This window comes from Nerophis lumbriciformis, linkage group LG07, assembly GCF_033978685.3.
Source record: "Nerophis lumbriciformis linkage group LG07, RoL_Nlum_v2.1, whole genome shotgun sequence".
NCBI classification, from domain to species: domain Eukaryota; kingdom Metazoa; phylum Chordata; class Actinopteri; order Syngnathiformes; family Syngnathidae; genus Nerophis; species Nerophis lumbriciformis.
The window spans coordinates 47,931,211-47,949,927 of record NC_084554.2 but is presented as its reverse complement, the minus strand read 5'-3'; the positions used below and the strand labels follow the sequence as shown (position 1 = coordinate 47,949,927).

The 18,717-nt window shown below is 37.5% G+C and overlaps 1 protein-coding gene across 2 annotated transcripts; it reads right to left on the bottom strand.

Moving 5' to 3' along the window:
• Positions 1-2,951: 2,951 nt before the first annotated feature.
• Positions 2,952-18,447, bottom strand: ssr1 (signal sequence receptor, alpha). 2 transcript variants are annotated; one of them, XM_061964977.1, is made up of 10 exons: positions 18,292-18,447; positions 16,192-16,325; positions 16,016-16,112; positions 13,205-13,308; positions 12,959-13,117; positions 12,816-12,892; positions 10,098-10,176; positions 9,930-10,023; positions 6,500-6,514; positions 2,952-3,615 (listed from the first exon to the last, which is right to left on the bottom strand). In XM_061964977.1, exons 1-10 carry the CDS (start codon positions 18,359-18,361, stop codon positions 3,548-3,550), a joined length of 897 nt encoding a protein of 298 aa, XP_061820961.1. In that variant the 5' UTR covers positions 18,362-18,447; the 3' UTR covers positions 2,952-3,547. The 2 variants fall into 2 exon arrangements, with proteins under 2 accessions (XP_061820961.1, XP_061820962.1); XM_061964978.1 differs by lacking the exon at positions 6,500-6,514.
• Between the last annotated feature and the right edge of the window lie 270 nt (positions 18,448-18,717).

Below are 18,717 nucleotides of genomic sequence, written 5' to 3'. Positions count from 1 at the left end.
TTCATAACATGAATTTCAAATCATTATTTTTTTTAGCAATTACCTAAAAAGAAAAATCTCTCTAAAATTCTTGGGGATTTAAAAGGGCCCCACTCATAATAAAAGTGTTAAAATAAGACTTATTTTGTTGTTACTTTTAAAACTCAAGTCGATTTTACGTTTTTGTAATTTGTTTTATGCCAACAGATTTTGCGAAAAAAATAATAATGCAACATTTCCCCCAAAAAATATTTTTAAGTGTAATATTTGATGTTTTTTTTACCTTCAATACTCAAGTTGATTATACGTTTTTCTAATTTGTTTTATGCCCTTTTTGTAAAAAAATAAACTGATTTTGTGAAAAACATTTTTTTTAATTTTCCCCCCCAAAAATATTTCAAAGTGTAATATTTGATGTGAAGTAAATAGAGCCTTAAGTAGGTCAATAAATCATAACACTATTGATTGTATTACATTTTTGAGTAATGAGTTAAAAAAATCCCTCAAAAATTATTGGAGATCCAAAAGTGTTGAAAATAAGTTTATACACTTAAGTCTCTAGATCAACTTCAGATCTATTCGTCGACTATGAGCTTTTATTTTCTATTTGTTTGTTGTATGTCCTTTTTGTCAAAGAAAACTTTAGTTTTTTATATAGCAAACACAAAATAAAAGGGTGGAATATTTGATGTGAAGTAATTAGAGCCTTAAATAGGTCAATAATTCGTAACATTGACTTTAAATCATACTTTTTTGAGCAATGAGTTTAAAAAAGATCCCCCCCAAAAATTAGGTATCTAAAAGGGCCCCCACTCATAAAAGTGTTAAAACAAGTCATATGTATATATATATATATTTTTTTTTTTTAAACTTTCAACAGCTAAGTCTTTAGATCAACTTCAGATCTATCTGGTAATAGTAGGTTTTTATTATTCGTTTTATGGCATTTCTGTCAAAGAAAATCCTGTTTTTAATGGCAAAACAACAAAACGTGCAATATCCATCCATCCATCCATTTTCTACCGCTTGTCCCTCTCGGGGTTGCGGGGGGTGCTGGAGCCTATCTCAGTAGCATTCGGGTGCAATATATTTCCCAAAAATTACTTCAAAGTGGAATATATGATGTGAAGTAATCGGAGCCTTAAATAGGTGAATAATTCACAACATGAATTTTAAAACATAATTTTTTGCGCCCCCCCGCGACCCCGAAGGGAATAAGCGGTAGAAAATGGATGGATGGATGGACTTTAAAATTCTTGAGGATTTAAAAGGGGCCCACTCATAAAAGTGTTCAAATAAGTCATATTCATTTTTTTACTTTCAATACTCGATTATAAGTTTTTCTAATTTGTTTCATGTCCTTTTTGTAAAAAATAAACTGATTTTGTGACAAAAAAAATACAATATTTGATGTGAAGTAGATGGAGCCATAAGTAGGTCAGTAAATCATAACATTATTGGTTTTAATTAATTAATTTTTGAGTAATGAGTTTAAAAAATCCCACTAAAATTCTTGGAGATTTAAAAGTGTTAAAAACAAGTCATATACATAATCTTTTTTTATAACACTTAAGTCTCTAGATCAACTTCAGATCTATTCATCAACTATAAGCTTTTATTTTCTATTTGTTTTATGTCCTTTTTGTAAAATTGTTTTATTTTTTATACATATAGCAAACACAAAATAAAATATTTCAGTGGATTATTTTATGTGAAGTAATTGGAGACTTAAATGGGTCAATAATTCATAAGATTGATTTTAAATAATTATTTTTTGAACAATTACTTTAAAATGCTTGGGGATTTAAAAGGGCCCCACTCATAATAAAAGTGTTAAAATAAGACTTATTTTGTTGTTACTTTTAATACTCAAGTCGATTTTACGTTTTTGTAATTTGTTTTATGCCAACAGATTTTGCGAAAAAAAAAAAAAAAATGCAGTATTTCCCCCAAAAAATATTTTAAAGTGTAATATTTGATGTGAAGTAAATGGAGCCTTAAGTATGTAAATAAATCATAACAATATTGATTTTAATTAGTTTTTGAGTAATGAGTTTAAAAAAAATCCCACTACAATTCTTGGGTGATCTAAAAATAAAAAAGTTTATACACTGAAGTCTCTAAATCAACTTCAGATCTATTCGTCCACTATAAGCTTTTATTTTCTTTAAAGAAAGCTTGTTTTGTATATAGCAAACACATAAAATAAAATATTTCATAGTGGAGTATTTGATGTGAATTGGAGCCTTGAATAGGTCAATAATTCATAACAGACTTTAAATCATTTGAGCAGTGAGTTTTAAAAAATCCCTCTAAAATTAGGTATCTAAAAGAGCCCCCACTCATAAAAGTCTTAAAACAAGTCATATATGTTCCTTTTTTTTAACTTTCAACAATTAAGTCTTTAGATCAACTTCAGATCTGTTAATTGTAAGTTGTTTTGTTTTATGGCCTTTTTGTCAAAGAAAACTGCTACACAAACACAAAATATGCAATATTTTCCCGAAAAAACACATTTTAAAGTGTAATTTTTTTGTCAAAGAAAACTGCTACACAAACACAAAATATGCAATATTTTCCTTAAAACATATTTTAAAGTGTAATTTTTTTGTCAAAGAAAACTGCTACACAAACACAAAATATGCAATATTTTCCTGAAAACATATTTTAAACAGTAATTTATGTGAAATAAATAGAGCCTTAAGGGGGAAATGCACTTTTCCTTTTTACTTTTGCCTATCATTCACAATCATTTAGAACGACATGACGAATAGATTTTTAACGCAATCTAAATATGAAATAAATGTGATTGATCTAATAGTAATTGTAGCATGGTGTGTATTTACCATACCTGGAATGGTAACCAAAGTGCTTTACATTGTACATCACATTCACACACCGATGGCGGCAATAGTATTCTCTGAATATGCTGCGGGCCACAAATGGAAACCTTTTGGGCACGACCACTGAACTCACATTTTGAGAGCAAAGAAAATTGTTTTTATTACAAAGCAAAAAAAAAAAAAAAAGGTCAGTGAATGGCAGCCCTTGACAGACATTCACTCTGCTGCTGCTTCGTTTTCGTTCACAAACTTTGAGGACGCCTGCAGAGTGTCGCCCCCTAGTGGTAGAACAAAAACAGTACACCCTCCCCATTACACAAAAAAAACCCTACAAAATAAATTAGCTGACGTTTTGCTTCATCCATGACGTCGCCAGGTGCGCAGTTTTACAGTTAACGAGAGGAACGTAAGGTCACCTTCAACGTGTTTGTAAGCCATCAGTGCGACACACGCTGGCGGCGACACAAAACGCTCAAAAGAGAAGACCAGAGTGCATTGATTTAGCGATACAGTGCGGAGCTGCAAACAAAGACACACAAAAAGACAAGGTTGTGTTGCAGCTCCTCACTATAGCAGCATCAGCAGTTTTAAACAACACAACTGTCCTCTCAATCACGCGTGTGCTGAACAGCTCAGCAGATTTTCAAGTTCTAGAGGAAAAAAAAAAAAAAAATAAGAAAAAGGCCGCCGTGATGTCAGGGAGGCTCTGGCAGTCGTCCTTTGCGTCACTCGTCCGAGCCCGCCGAGCGTTTCTGGTTGCGTTTGCGTGGAGACCTCCTGGGCGACGCTTTGTCTGCGAGGACAAGATGACCGCTTTTTAAACCGAGCCACTTGTACCGAGGAAGGCGCTTCCATGGTTACATACGACTAGGGGTGTCCCGAACGGATATCAATACCAGATTGCATGTAAAATGTCCGATACAAGAAGCCGTGCAGCGTGTTTACTAGTGCAAATTTGACAGCAAGTTAGTCAAGTCAATTACAAAAAAGGTAAACATGCTCAGCTATAGGCTACTAGGAGATTGCAGCTACACAACAGCTAAGCACACAATAGCACACACGCTTAATTTAACAATATTGCAGTTTTGAACAGCACACTGTCATAAGGTTTAGTGTTTTTCATTCCTACTGTTGTTCTGACTCATTTCACTTGATCAAATCTTTTTATACCACTAAATAATCAAAGTATGAATGATTTGTGACAACATCATATGAGATGAATAACCCTTGTGCAAGTTTAAGATTGAATTTACACACTTACTCTTAGGATCCAAAAGACACCAGCTCATAAGTGTCATAAGTCTGCAATAATTTTTTTTTTTTTTGACTTTCAAAGCTTGAAATCTTTTAACATGTTCATACCTATCTTTTAATAATAAAATAAATGATAAATGGGTTATACTTGTATAGCGCTTTTCTACCTTCAAGGTACTCAAAGCGCTTTGACAGTATTTCCACATTCACCCATTCACACACTGATGGCGGGCGCTGCCATGCAAGGTGCTAACCAGCAGCCATCAGGAGCAAGGGGTGAAGTGTCTTGCCCAAGGACACAACGGACGTGAATAGGATGGTAGAAGGTGGGGATTGTACCCCAGTAACCAGCAACCCTCCGATTGCTGGTTACAACCACGCTACCAACTTCGCCACGCCGTAACATGTGTACTATCTTTTTATGTTTTATGGCCTTTATGTCATAAATAGCATAAACAGTTTACTTTAATATAATAGGAGAATGCTATAAATGCAAAATAAAATTAAAAAAAAGTTGCAGAATGTAATATTTGCACTGCAAAAACTGAAATCTAAGTAAGATTAAATATCTCAAATAAGGGTGATATTTGCTTATTTTCTGTCTGATAAGATAATTCTTCTCACTAAGCAGATTTTATGTTAGTGTTTTACTTGTTTTAAGTGTTTTGGTCCTAAATGATCTCAGTAAGATATTACAGCTTGTTGCTGAGATTTGATGACCTATATTGAATAAAACATGCTTGAAACTAGAATATCAACTGTTGCAAAGCTGTGTCATTAACAATCACAAGTATAAAACGCATATCATTATGTCAAGATAATGGCACTAGCATTTGCTTAATTTAGGAATATTTTTCAACATATTGACCAAAAAGGTCTCTTTTTTTCTACCTAGAAAAGTGCACTTGTTATTAGTGAGAATATACTTATTCTAAGGTATTTTTGGGTTCATTGAGGTTAGCTAATTTTACTTGTTTTGGAAAGTCTTGACAAGCCGAATTTTCTTGTTCTATTGGCAGATAATTTTGCTTAGTTCAAATAAAATACCCCTAATTTTCGTTTTTTTTTTTCCTTATTTTTGAACACTGACTTTTTGCAGTACAGTACAGGCCAAAAGTTTGGACACACCTTCTCATTCAATGCATTTTCTTTATTTTCATGACTATTTACATTGTAGATTGTCACTGAAGGCATCAAAACTACGAATGAACACATGTGGAGTTATGTACTTAACAAAAAAAGGTGAAATAATAATTTAAAAAAAAAAAAGCCACATTTTGCTCTGATTACTGCTTTGCACACTCTTGGCATTCTCTCGATGAGCTTCAAGAGGTAGTCACCTGAAAGGGTTATCCCTTCACAGGTGTCATAGTTTTGATGCCTTCAGTGACAATCTACAATGTAAATAGTCATGAAAATAATGAAAAAGCATTGAAATGAAAAGGTGTGTCCAAACTTTTGGCTTGTACTGTGTACACACACACACACACACACACACACACACACACACACACACACACACACACACACACACACACACACACACACACACACACACACACACACACACACACACGACTTTTATACACGTGCACTACACACTTAAGCGTGCACGCGCACACACACGATCATTTTCATTTAATTTCAGTGGTTTAAAGGCAGTTTAACTCATTAACGCTCATCAAAGCTCTGATAATTATGCTCAGGGTTTTCTGTTGGTTAAGGGGGACAAATACACCCAAAAAAATGTGTTTTAAAATCGTCACGAATGAGATTCATTGAGTTTTCATGGAAAAAGGCTATTAATATACCGGGATTACAGTATGTTTAAAAATAGCAATTTTAATGGGAGTCAATGGGGCCTAAAAAGGTCTTAAGAGAAAGTGTGTATACGGTATAGCTCGGTTGGTAGAGTGGCCGTGCCAGCAACTTGAGGGTTCCAGGTTCGATCCCCGCTTCCACCATCCTAGTCACTGCCGTTGTGTCCTTGGGCAAGACACTTTACCCACCTGCTTCCAGTGCCACCCACACTGGTTTAAAAAAATGTAACTTAGATATTGTGTTTCACTATGTAAAGCGCTGTGAGTCACGAGAGAAATATAATTCACTTCACTAGTTTGTATATCTTAATACAACGTCTCAATCAAAAGCACAATGCTATTTTATATCTTTAAAAACAATTTTAAAACTCTATGGCGAAATTTCAGACTGCTAACCTTCAAACGGAACAATCATACCACATAAGGAACACATGTAATGCCCATTTTGGGCCCTAGGAGTGCACAAGGGTTAATAACGGTATCGGCCAGTGCTGGTGTGGTATCGGAAGTGACCAAGTTGTGTCGGGACACCCCTACATACGTGTTACATTTCATGCATGCATGCGTGGTGCAGAGCGGCGAGTTTCTAGACAAAGCCCTCACCTCTGCGACTCTGCACTGAAGGAGACGTGACAGCGGGAAGCAGCGAGAGACAAGATGGAGAGAGAGAGAAAGAGAGAAGAAGGCAGGGTGAGTGATCCTCATGCACAGAGAAGCTCAATCAAAGGTTGGGGGGGAAATAATGTGACAACTCCCAAGAGATGATAGGTAGACAAAAGTATTTGGACACCTACCTGTTATTTGATTAGAGAAGGTGTCCAGATACTATTGTCTAATACAGTAAGGGTGTAAAAGTACATGGAGTGTATCGGAACCGTCGCTTGGGTGCGAGACAGGAAGTGTTTACACCGTAAAACAACAGTCTTTTAGTCCAGTGTAGCAGAAGTGCAAAGGAGAAGTAAGAACCTGAAATGTTAAGTCCCCGCTGTCTTTAAGTTTTTGTTTGGGAACTTCTCCATCCCGTGAAATAAAACCAAAAAAGCCAAGGTCAAGTTTGATAAGTAGAAAGCAGGTCAAGCACAGAGCTGACAACAGGAACTGGTAATGAATGAGACTTGATGCTACTAAAAATAATTCTATTACTGTTGCACTTTGTCTGCATTGTTTATTTTCCTAAAAAGAACGCAGCGGCATGGCTGGGATGCTACGAAAACAAATACGAACCCAGTTTCTGCATCCTAGTCACTGCCCTTGTGTCCTTGGGCCAGAACTTGACCCACATTGCTCCCAGTGCCAATCACATGAGCGTATTAATGTGTGTGGCAGCTTCACAAAAATCATTTAAAAAAAGGCCCTTAGCAATAACTAAAAATAAACACATTTTAATAAAATATACTGTCGCCCCTCGCCAATACGCGCTTCTAATGTTGCCGCTTTACTCAATAGCGTTTCTTAGAAAGCTTTACAGATTCAAAATTCATATCAGTTCCTGGCTGAGTCTCTATTATGAGTAAAATATGTACATATCTCAAGCAATTATTGTACGTTTTTTGGGCCTAAAAAGAAGCATTTTCAAACAAAAAATGTCTAAAAGAACTTATAATATGAGACATATAAAGTGGTTTTTGATTTCAGGGCCCAACGTTTCCAGTACAGAAGAGCCTGGGGCCCACTCAAATATTAACACTGACTGAATTAGTAATCTTACTCTTAATCACATTCACATATCTAACCTAAAATACTTTACAACCAATGTCAAATAGTATAAAACCATGTGATCATTTATTTTAAACAAACCTTAGCCTTAGGTCAGGCTGATTAGAAAAATAAATACTAATCAAATATACAGCATAAGAAGGGACTCATAACTGATGAAAAATGTTTTACATACAATTATGTAGTGCTAAAATAGTCAACTTCTGGATTACTTTAGCGCCAGACTTCTTCTGTTTGATATTGTCATTACTGCCACAGGTGGTAAAAAAAGTGCATTACAGAGTACCGCTGCGGCTCATACAGACTACAGCTGAGAAACAGATATTTTTAAGTTAAGAAACATTGATGTAAGGTACTGTACTTTACTGCACAGCAGGTCATCATCAAACAAGGTGCAGTATTTTCAAGTTGTTTAAGAACTGAATGTTTGTGTGTGAATCTATATTACTGTACTCCTATTTGTTTTACAGTACAGTATAGGGATGTGCAATGTGGCTTAAAATCTTTAGCCTCCTGTGATAAACATATATATCACAGTATTTGGTGTGTATATATATATAGGACTATTTTAAAATGGGTTACAAAGGCTCCTAATTTGGCTGCTGACGTATGCGATAACATATTGCATCAATTCTGGTTGTATTATTTTGTCAAACCTATTTACTAATCTACTGTTAATATCTGCTTACTTCTGTTTGTAACATGTTTACTGCTACACTTATGTTAAAATGTAACAAGCACCTATTCTTCTGTTTGGACATTTTACATCAGTTTTGGGTATCGGTCCGATACCAAGTAGTTACAGGGGCAGTATTGGTCATACCAATGCGGATACTGATACTTCAAATATTCAGGATCATTGAATGATGACATTTTTAATCATAATTATAATCTGACCAAAACACAGCATAGTGATGTAATAATATCTATCACATGACAAAGTTTGTAAAAAAAAAATTGACATTTTTTGGTTTTAGTTACTAACCACTGTGGTATCAACCTGATACTATACTACTTGGAATCGTTGCTGTTGATATTTGTATCAATTCACCTACCTTGTTTACATTTAAGAGCTGTAGCTTGCGGTTAGCCTATCCTCCAATGGTGTGTAGTGTAGCATGTTTAGCTATTCCTCCTCATCCAGTTACAATAGTACATGTAATAAACAATTGATTTGTCTCACATGGAGGCGTGGATCGCTGACTTAGAAGTAGCTTAGCACTGAAGAGGGATGTTAGCCGCTAGCGAGGATGCGTCATTGCGCTGAGGACGCAGCGTTCGTTCGCTTCCATCCATCCATCTATTTTCTACCGCTTATTCCCTTTGGGGTCGCGGGGGGCGCTGGAGCCTATCTCAGCTACAATCGGGCGGAAGGCGGGGTAGACCCTGGACAAGTCGCCACCTCATCGCAGGGCCAACACAGATAGACAGACAACATTCACACTCACATCCACACACTAGGGCCAATTTAGTGTTGCCAATCAACCTATCCCCAGGTGCATGTCTTTGGAAGTGGGAGGAAGCCGGAGTACCCGGAGGGAACCCACGCAGTCACGGGGAGAACATGCAAACTCCACACAGAAAGATCCCGAGCCCGGGATTGAACCCAAGACTACTCAGGACCTTCGTATTGTGAGGCAGATGCACTAACCCCTCTGCCACCGTGCTTCGTTCGCTTGTCGCTGTCAAATTTGCTGGACACAGCTACAATGTACCAACATGCACTATCACAATAAGACAATAGTATTAAAAGCTCTATCGGCTGACAAATGTATATCATTGATATCTTGTATCGTCTATATCGGCACAACCCTAGTATAGTACATGTCTTACTTTCTATCATGTGAATGTGTCACGTTTTGAGGGCTCTTATAATGTACAAACTCTTAGGTCGTAAACATGCCCTTAACTATGAAAATTGGTAAGTAATCATACTTTGTGGAAATTCACTTATCACAAGCGGGTCTGGAAATAAGCATAAGCAAGGGACAACTACATTATATATTACACTAATTTGCTTTGTCGCCTATCAAGAAAGCTTATATAGCTATTCAATTATTTTGACCTACACAAAATGTATGAAAGCAGCCTTTGCATACATTTTTTTTTATAAATATATATTTTGATTTGACTATTGTATTATTGGACAATAAGGACAAGGAATTTGGAGTTAAAAAAAACATAAATTGCACCCAAACGATAATTTGGCTTTTGTTCCCTAACTGTACCAAAAATGAAGCAACCCCAAATACTGCGACACGTACCATTGCACCCCCACTGTACAGTATATACTGTATGAGTAGAGTTGTGTACATACTGATCTGGTTCAGAGTTTCTTGAGGGATCCAGCTGAGGTCTACGTCGTTGTGACTCGACGTTCCCATTTCTACTTTCGCAGCAGGACGCCTCCTCTGTGCACGCACACACACGTTTAAAGAATGGGAAACTAAACAAGCCAATGTGGTCCAAGCCATGCTGCTGTTACCTTTCTGGACTCCAACAGCTGATGAAGGCCGACGACGACGAGCAGTCCGAGGCCAGACAGGAAGATGTACATGAAGATGCTGGAAGGACGTCGACGGTGAGTCGCGTGGGTGCAAGGATCACAAGCACAGAAGCAAAATCACAAACATTCTTTGGAGATTGTGATGTGTTATTTATACTGTCGTAGGGATGGGTACCGAATGTGGTACTTTTTTGGCACCAACCGAATCCCGTCGGTCCTACCGGGCACCGATTCACATACAATCCCACGGTGCCATGTTATGGTACCTGGGTTGCACGTGACGTCACGCCCCGTTGCCAATTCAGTCGGCTATCCGCACTTCGGCGATCACTCCAGCAGCACAGAGAGCGGAATCAGTCAAACTACATCTAGCTAATGTTACGATTTTTGCTGCCAACAAAGTAAATCAAAAAAACGCTCCAAAGGAAGTAAGGCTCCACTTTTCCAAAAATGTGCTCGCTTGATGCTAATATACATTGGCTTTGCTATTGTCATGCTACTGATTAGCATTAGCAATTTTACATGACGATTTCAACACTTACAAATTTGTTAAGGAAAACTACAAATAAGATGCACGTTACAATCAAACAGCTGCTGCTTAATAAATACGATACTTGCAGTTTTAACGCTTTTTAGGGCACAAAAAAAACACAATAAACTATACACTACTGCCATGTAATGTCTTGCAACTTTAATTGCAACTTAATGTCATCCTTGCAAATGAGACTCAGTAATGTGATATTAAAACAAGATATAACAACTGAACAGCGGTTAACATAATCAGCAAATTTTTAAATGTTCCAATAAAAATGAGATTGTATTTACAAAAACAAAGAATATTTATTAACACACAAAAGCACAGAAAACTTGTACCGATATCGATCCTCAGGTACCGGGAAATGGTACCGTGTCGGTTCAAATGTGAACAGTAACCATCTGTAGTTGGCAATAACAGTAAGCAAATAATATACGGTAATAGTACAAATAGAATACATAAGAAGTAATCATACATTAATTAATAGTGGTATTATTAAAATAAGACTAATACATGCAAGTAGAGATGTCTGATAACCTGCCGATATTATCAACCGATAAATGCTTTAAAATGTAATATCGGAAATTATCGGTATCGGTTTCAACCTCCCGATTTTCCCGGGAGACTCCCGAATTTCAGTGCCCCTCCCGAAAATCTCCCGGGGCAACCATTCTCCCGAATTTCTCCCGATTGCCACCTGGACAACATTATTGGGGGCGCGCCTTAAAGGCACTGTCTTTAGCGTCCTCTACAACCTGTCGTCACGTCCGCTTTTCCTCCATACAAACAGCGTGCCGGCCCAGTCACATAATATTTGCGGCTTATACACACACATAAGTGAATGCAAGGCATACTTGATCAACAGCCATACAGGTCACCCTGAGGGTGGCCGTATACACAACTTTAACACGGTTACAAATATGCGCCACTCTGTGAACCCACACCAAACAAGAATGACAAACACATTTCGGGAGAACATTCGCACCGTAACACAACATAAACACAACAGAACAAATACCCAGAACCCCTTGCAGCACTAACTCTTCCAGGAAGCTACGATATACACCCCCCGCTACCATCAAACCCCCCCATCTCCCGAATTCGGTGGTCTCAAGGTTGGCAAGTATGCTCTAGTACACTCTGGACTGAAGCTGTGTGCCTTCATTGTTTTTGTAGCTGTTGTTTTGAGGCATGTTTAAAAAAATAATTAAAAAAAAGCACTTTGTGAAAGTCATAGTATAGTATTTCCCATAGTTGTAGTGGGTATTAGGATTATCTCAGGGAGAACATGTCCCAAATTCCAAGCTGCTGTTTTGAGCCATGTTAAAAAAAAAAGCACTTTGTGACTTCAATAATAAATACGGCAGTGCCATGTTGGCACTTTTTTCCATAACTGGAGTTGAAGTTGTTGTCTTATTTTGGAAAACCTTGTTTTTGATTGATTGATTGAAACTTGTATTAGTAGATTGCACAGTACAGTACATATTCCGTACAATTGACCACTAAATGGTAACGGTTTTCAAATTGTTTAAGTTGGGGTCCACGTTAATCAATTCATGGTAAAGTTACATTGTTTAATGCATCCAGCGGGGCATCACAACAAAATTAGGCATAATAATGTATTAATTCCCCGACTGTATATATCGGTATTGGTTGATATCGGTATCGGTAATTAAGAGTTGGACAATATCGGAATATCGGCAAAAAAGCCATTATCGGACATCTCTACATGCAAGTGTTAATGTCATCAACTGGCACCTATACCAATTTATTTTTAATAATCTACTTTATGCTATGTTAATTATAACTGGAATGCACATGATTTGGTCTCAATGTACAGTGCTGTTATTCTACAATGTTATGTTATTGTTATCCACTTGCTTTATTAACTTACAATACTTATAGTTTATTCAATACAGACCGGGAAAGCAAACTAACGTTAAATGGTCACTGAATGACAGGAGTACCTATTGCTGTTTGTTTACACTCAACGCTAAGCAACTGATACTGTAGGAGAGCCATTCCGATTCAATAACCGGGATGTTTTTAATCATGGTTAATAGTAAAACCGGTTAATTGTTGCATCCTTATGTATGCATGTTTAAAATAAACTAAAAAAAACAAAAGAAGAAGAAAACAGGAAGAAAGAAGAGGGCGCTTACGTCTCTCCATCCAGACCGTCCTCCTTCTCAGTGATGGTGACCGTCTGGTTAAACACGGCGTCCTGGAAGATGTTGCCCTAATAGCAAGAAGAAAGTGTCATTTAATTCATGGTGGTGTTGCTAGGCGACAACTCCTCACTTACGTTGCTGTCCTTGTAGTTGAGGTTGATGACGAGTCCAAAGGGTCGCCCTCCCATGGGTTCTGCCGGGATGAAGGAGTACTCGAAGGTGGCCTGCTTGCTGGGAGGAACCAACGTGTCCAGCTGGAGCGCCGTGAAGTTCTGGATGTAGAACTGGTAGTCCTGGCAGGAGAGAAGAACAAGACCACGTCAAGACAGCAAAGGGCGGCGTCCTCCTCTCGTGTCTTTCAAATCTGGTCCAGTTTTAACCTGAGGGTAGCGGAAAGAAGCGTCCAGAGAGTCCACCACAAAGTTCTCAGAGCCTTTGTTGGTAAAGCCCAACAGGAACTTGACAATTTCGTTGGCAGGGAAGTCTGAAAGAGACAGCAGACGTTCACGTTTAAAGGGGAAGTACACTTTTTTTCTACAATCCTTATCATGTAAGACAAAAACACATGTTTTTCTTTCTTTATGCACTCTAATTATTAATATACAGCAAGTATGAGGTGGCTAACAATGCAGCTAATGAGAATGCACTAATCCACCCATAAAGCACTTTAAAAAACATCTAAAACCCACCAAAAATACTCCATTTACATTTCGTGACCAGAATATTATTCAAGTATTAGCGATATTGTTATTACAAACTATTTTTAGCCGCGCCGTGATCACAGAGAGCTAACTAGCTTATGCTGCTATATTGACATACAGTACGGAGCTGCGGCTGCATCACCTCTGAGTTGGTAGAAGTTAATTCTAGATTATAAATCATGCCTCTCACCTGAACAGTAGAAGGTTGTGGACATAAACCAAGAAGTTGGTCAACTTTGACATCCAACTTATACCCAGAGATGGCGAGAAAGACACTTTCTTTTTTTAAACTTTTTATTATGATACATTTTTCTTCTATAAAGGAAAGATATGAACATCCCATCAGTCGGCAGCCCAGTGAGAGCAGCCATTGTACAGTAAGCGATTGGTTTATCATGTTTGTAGTTTGTATTTCTTGTTTAGCACATAGCGATAGGCCTGGGCCGATAACAAATTTTGCTTGACAATATATTGACTAGAGGCGGGGGAGTAAGGGATTTTTACATGGATCGCAATTTGGACATGGACGATTATAAAATCGATTCGTCAACGTCAATAATCGATTTATTTTCTGTAAATAAAGTAAAGCAGACACTTTTAAAATTTGGCTGACTGCAGTGAGCCACCTCACAGAGAGATACGACCAGCTCCTTTATTTTAGGACAGTTATGTTCCAGTTTTACACACATTTACATTAATTTAATAAATGTGTGAAGTAATTCAACTGTTTTGTATTACAAATGCACTGTTCTTTTAAGTTGAAAGTGGTAAACGCTTATTTAGTGAAACAAAAAGAAATGTAAAACAACATCCATATATATAAATTAGAGATGCATCAATAATCAATTTTTAATCGAATCGTAGCTCTTGAATCATAATCGTAATCCCATCTCTAATATTGACCTACAAATTATTACCAATAAACAATGTTATTGCCATTATTCTTATGAGACTAAATGAACCATTGATGTAATAATAATGCAGGTATATCCTTTCAAATGCATTATTTTAACGTTGTAATTTATGTAATGAAAACGCTTAAATCTCAAAGTTAAATAAAAAAAATAAAAAATAAAATATGTTTTGCACTTGAATAAAAAAATGCAACCAAAAGTAATCAAATATTTTAAGGAGGGAATTAGGGTGGGCACAGCTAAACACAACCATAACAATAAATAAAATAAAAAGTATCGACAAACAAAGTTGCACTTCAATATTGAACATGTAGGCAGAGATAGAGTTGAACATTACTTAACTGACAATCAAGTTAAGACCTTCTTAAACAAAAGTGCAAAGTAACAATAAAAACACTACAGTTTAAACGGATGTATTAACAGGTCATATGCAAAACAAAAATTAAGTTTGTCAGATTCCGAGTGAGGAACACTTGACATAACATGACAACACTTTTATGTTTTGTGATCATTTTGTCCATGTTAGCTACTACATGCTAACTAGTTGCACTGTATGATGCTGGCGGACCAGCAGCCCCGCATCGCCGCACAAAGAATCAAATGCACTTAATGAGGAAAGATAATTCACCCCCTTCTTTTCATTCACGCTACAGTACAAAAATGCGCAGCCGTTAAAAGCGACGAAAAGCGTGAATGCTCTTGAAGCACGCAATTTATCGACGCTGGAAAACTTACCGCCATTACTTTTCATTTTATCGTTGGTTAATTGACTTATCGAATATCAGCCCAAGTTAAGTACACTACTGCTACTATATGATGCTTAAGTCTTTCACTAAAGCTTGGTCTGTTTAGCACACGGCTTTTAAAACATTCATCATCATCCTCTTTATATTCAGGTTCAAAAATATAAGTCTGTGGGTCATCATTTATCCCGAAGTAGTCTTTGCTGTCTCTCATTAGTTTGGCCATGATTAGTAGTGTTGTTGTTGAAGGAAATAGTGAGCGCTGTGATGAATCTGTAAAATTAATGCGAAGCCCTATGGTTAAAATTTGCTAAATACGTAAATATTACATTGTTATGAATGTGCCTATTACTGTATGTATGTGTATATACATATATATATATATATATATATATATATATATACTGTATATGCATGCACACACACACACACACACACACACAAAATGTTGGAGGCTTTTGGATGTTTTTTTACAATGCGGGAATAGAGTAACCACCATTGTTAGAAGACTTTTGCTAGCGTTTATTTACAAGTTAGAATGCATAAAAAAAGAAAAACACATGTTCTCTTGTCTTACATAAGGGTTGTGAATGATAATAGGAAGGGAAAACAAAGTGATGTTACCTATTATGCAAAAGTGGCTTTTTAATGATGTTTATGTGTTCTTTGTTGTTTATGAGCGCCAAACAGTTTGGTGAAGTATCCATACAGGAATAACCTTCCTCATAGAAATGATCTCGCCTCTGACCCACTTTAGTTCAATGTTTTATTACCGCAGGCTTCACTAAACATCCTAAAACTTTACAGACTCAGAAAAGAGCAAAAAACATTACCTTCTCCTTTGACAAAGAGAATGGTGGTATCGGCGTTTGGAGACGCCTTCACCTCGCCCACCGACGTCTCCTCCTCTTCATCCTCCTTTTCTTCCGTCTAGAAGAAAACACACAGACAAGTCAGCTTCAACAATATTGTTTACATGTTGTTTGGACTTCATGAGTCATTTTCTTACGAGTTCTGTGTTTTCGTCGTCTTCTACTTCGGCTTCGTCGTCCTCATCCTCAGCCGTCGCGTCGTCCACGATGTCATCCTCCACCGCGTCCACCTCCTCATCCTCGGTCAGATCCTGAGCACTAACCAATGGCCCTAAATATACAATAAAAAGCTTATTTATTGACCCAACAAGTGTCAGCACTGAAGAGATAGTTAGGTCCATAAATATTTGGACATTGACACCATTTTCAGTATTACAGCTCTGTACGACACCACAATGGATTTTAAATGAAACAATCAAGATGTGCTTTAATTTGAGGGTATTTACATCAAAATCAGGTGAACGGTGTAGGAATTACAACACATTTTATAAGTGCCTTCCACCTTTTAAGGGACCAAAAGTAATTGGACAAACTAACATAATCAAAAATCTAATTGTCACTTTTTAATACTTTGTTGCAAATCCTGTGAAGCCTGAAGTCTGGAACCCATAGACTTCGTCCTTGGTGACGCTCTGCCAGGCCTGTGCTGCAGCTGTTTTCAGTTCCTGCTTGTTCTTTGGGCATTTTCCCTTTCCATGTTGTCTTCAGCAAGTGAAATTCATGCTTAATCGGATTCAGGTCAGGTGATTGACTTGGCCATTACAGAACATTCCACTTCTTTGCCTTAAGAAGGGGAACCGGAGGGTGTGTTCTAACTATCGTGGGATCACACTCCTCAGCCTTCCCGGTAAGGTCTATTCAGGTGTACTGGAGAGGAGGCTACGCCGGATAGTCGAACCTCGGATTCAGGAGGAACAGTGTGGTTTTCGTCCTGGTCGTGGAACTGTTGACCAGCTCTATACTCTCGGCAGGGTCCTTGAGGGTGCATGGGAGTTTGCCCAACCAGTCTACATGTGCTTTGTGGACTTGGAGAAGGCATTCGACCGTGTCCCTTGGGAAGTCCTGTGGGGAGTGCTCAGAGAGTATGGGGTATCGGACTGTCTGATTTTGGCGGTCCGCTCCCTGTATGATCAGTGTCAGAGCTTGGTCCGCATTGCCGGCAGTAAGTCGGACACGTTTCCACTTTAATTTAGTGTTTTGATAAGTCATCTTAGTGACATCTTGCACAAAAGTGCACTAATAGCTTGTTTTAAAATGTCTCTGACAATCTTGCACTTTCTGTTTTGGAAATGACATGAATGTTTGTGCCACTGTTTAATAAATACAGTTTTGGTAAATTGACTTAGTTGTGATTTCCTTCTCTGCCTGAAAGTTTAAAAGTAGCATATATTAATGCAGTATGAAGAAGAATGTTTTAATGTAGACACATAGAATCATTATACTGCTGTGATTATATGTATCAAGTGTTCATTCAAGGCTAAGGCAAAATATCGAGATATATATCGTGTATCGCGATATGGCCTTAAAATTTCGCGTTATTAATTAAAGGCCATATCGCCCAGGCCTATTTCAAATCCATTGTGGTGATGCTGAGACCTGGAATACTGGAAATTGTGTCAATGTCCAAATATGTATGGACCTAACTGTTTGTCCACGTCCACAATAGAGTAATATTGACATCGTTACTAATAAAATACATTTATATATTATTATAATTGATGTGCGTACATTATTAATGTACTCACAATAATGTAATCACCACAAACCAGAGGATATTTTATTAATCACAAAAGTCCCATTTTCACAAGTTACATGTTCTGCAATCGAGGAAGTCAATGTTAAGTTATAATATCTGTAAATAAAGTTCACTATGATATGTTATAAGAACATTATGTGACAGTAATGAGTGAAGTTAGCAGGCTAATCACGACACTTAGCTGGCTAGCTCGCAGTAAGGACACGTCAGTGTATGAGGAAGCAAACTAACTTTAGCGATTAACCATAAGCGGTATTGTTTTGTTGAAATGTACAACCTGTGAAACAAAAGGTGAGAAGGTTAAAAAAACGCCTAATGAATAAATAATAACAATAAGGCTACAGTTAGCCGGCACATGTCAAAAGGAGAATGGCCTTCGCGTCAGTTAGCAGTGAAGCTAACAAGCTAGGCGGCTAAAGCTAGCTTCAAGTTGTTTGTTTTCTTCCTCACAGGACGGGGGGGAGACATTAGACTTACGAACCCCTGCTGACGATGTGCGCCGGGAAGGCGAGTAACACAACCAGAAGGAGTTTGGGGAGAAATGTCATCATTGTGAAGCCGAAATCAGCGCCTTCTCATTCGGACAGGCTGCGCGAGAGAGCCGCTAAGACAGGCAGTAGACGTGTGACGTTCGCGAACGAAGCGAGTCTTTTTGAACGGCTCTTTTTTTTTTTTTTTTAAGTGAGGATGAGAACCGAGTCGCAACTTTGAGCCGTTCGAGTGGGAGCCGTTTTTATTGCACATGCAGATGCAGCTCCAGCAATTGCCCACCCAAACAGCGACTGGACTAGAAAATTATTTAAAAAAACTAAATGTAGAAAAAATTAATAATTTAAAAAATATACATCTATATAATATATTAATTTTAATTTACTCATTTATTTTACTTTGATTCACTTTTCTGGTT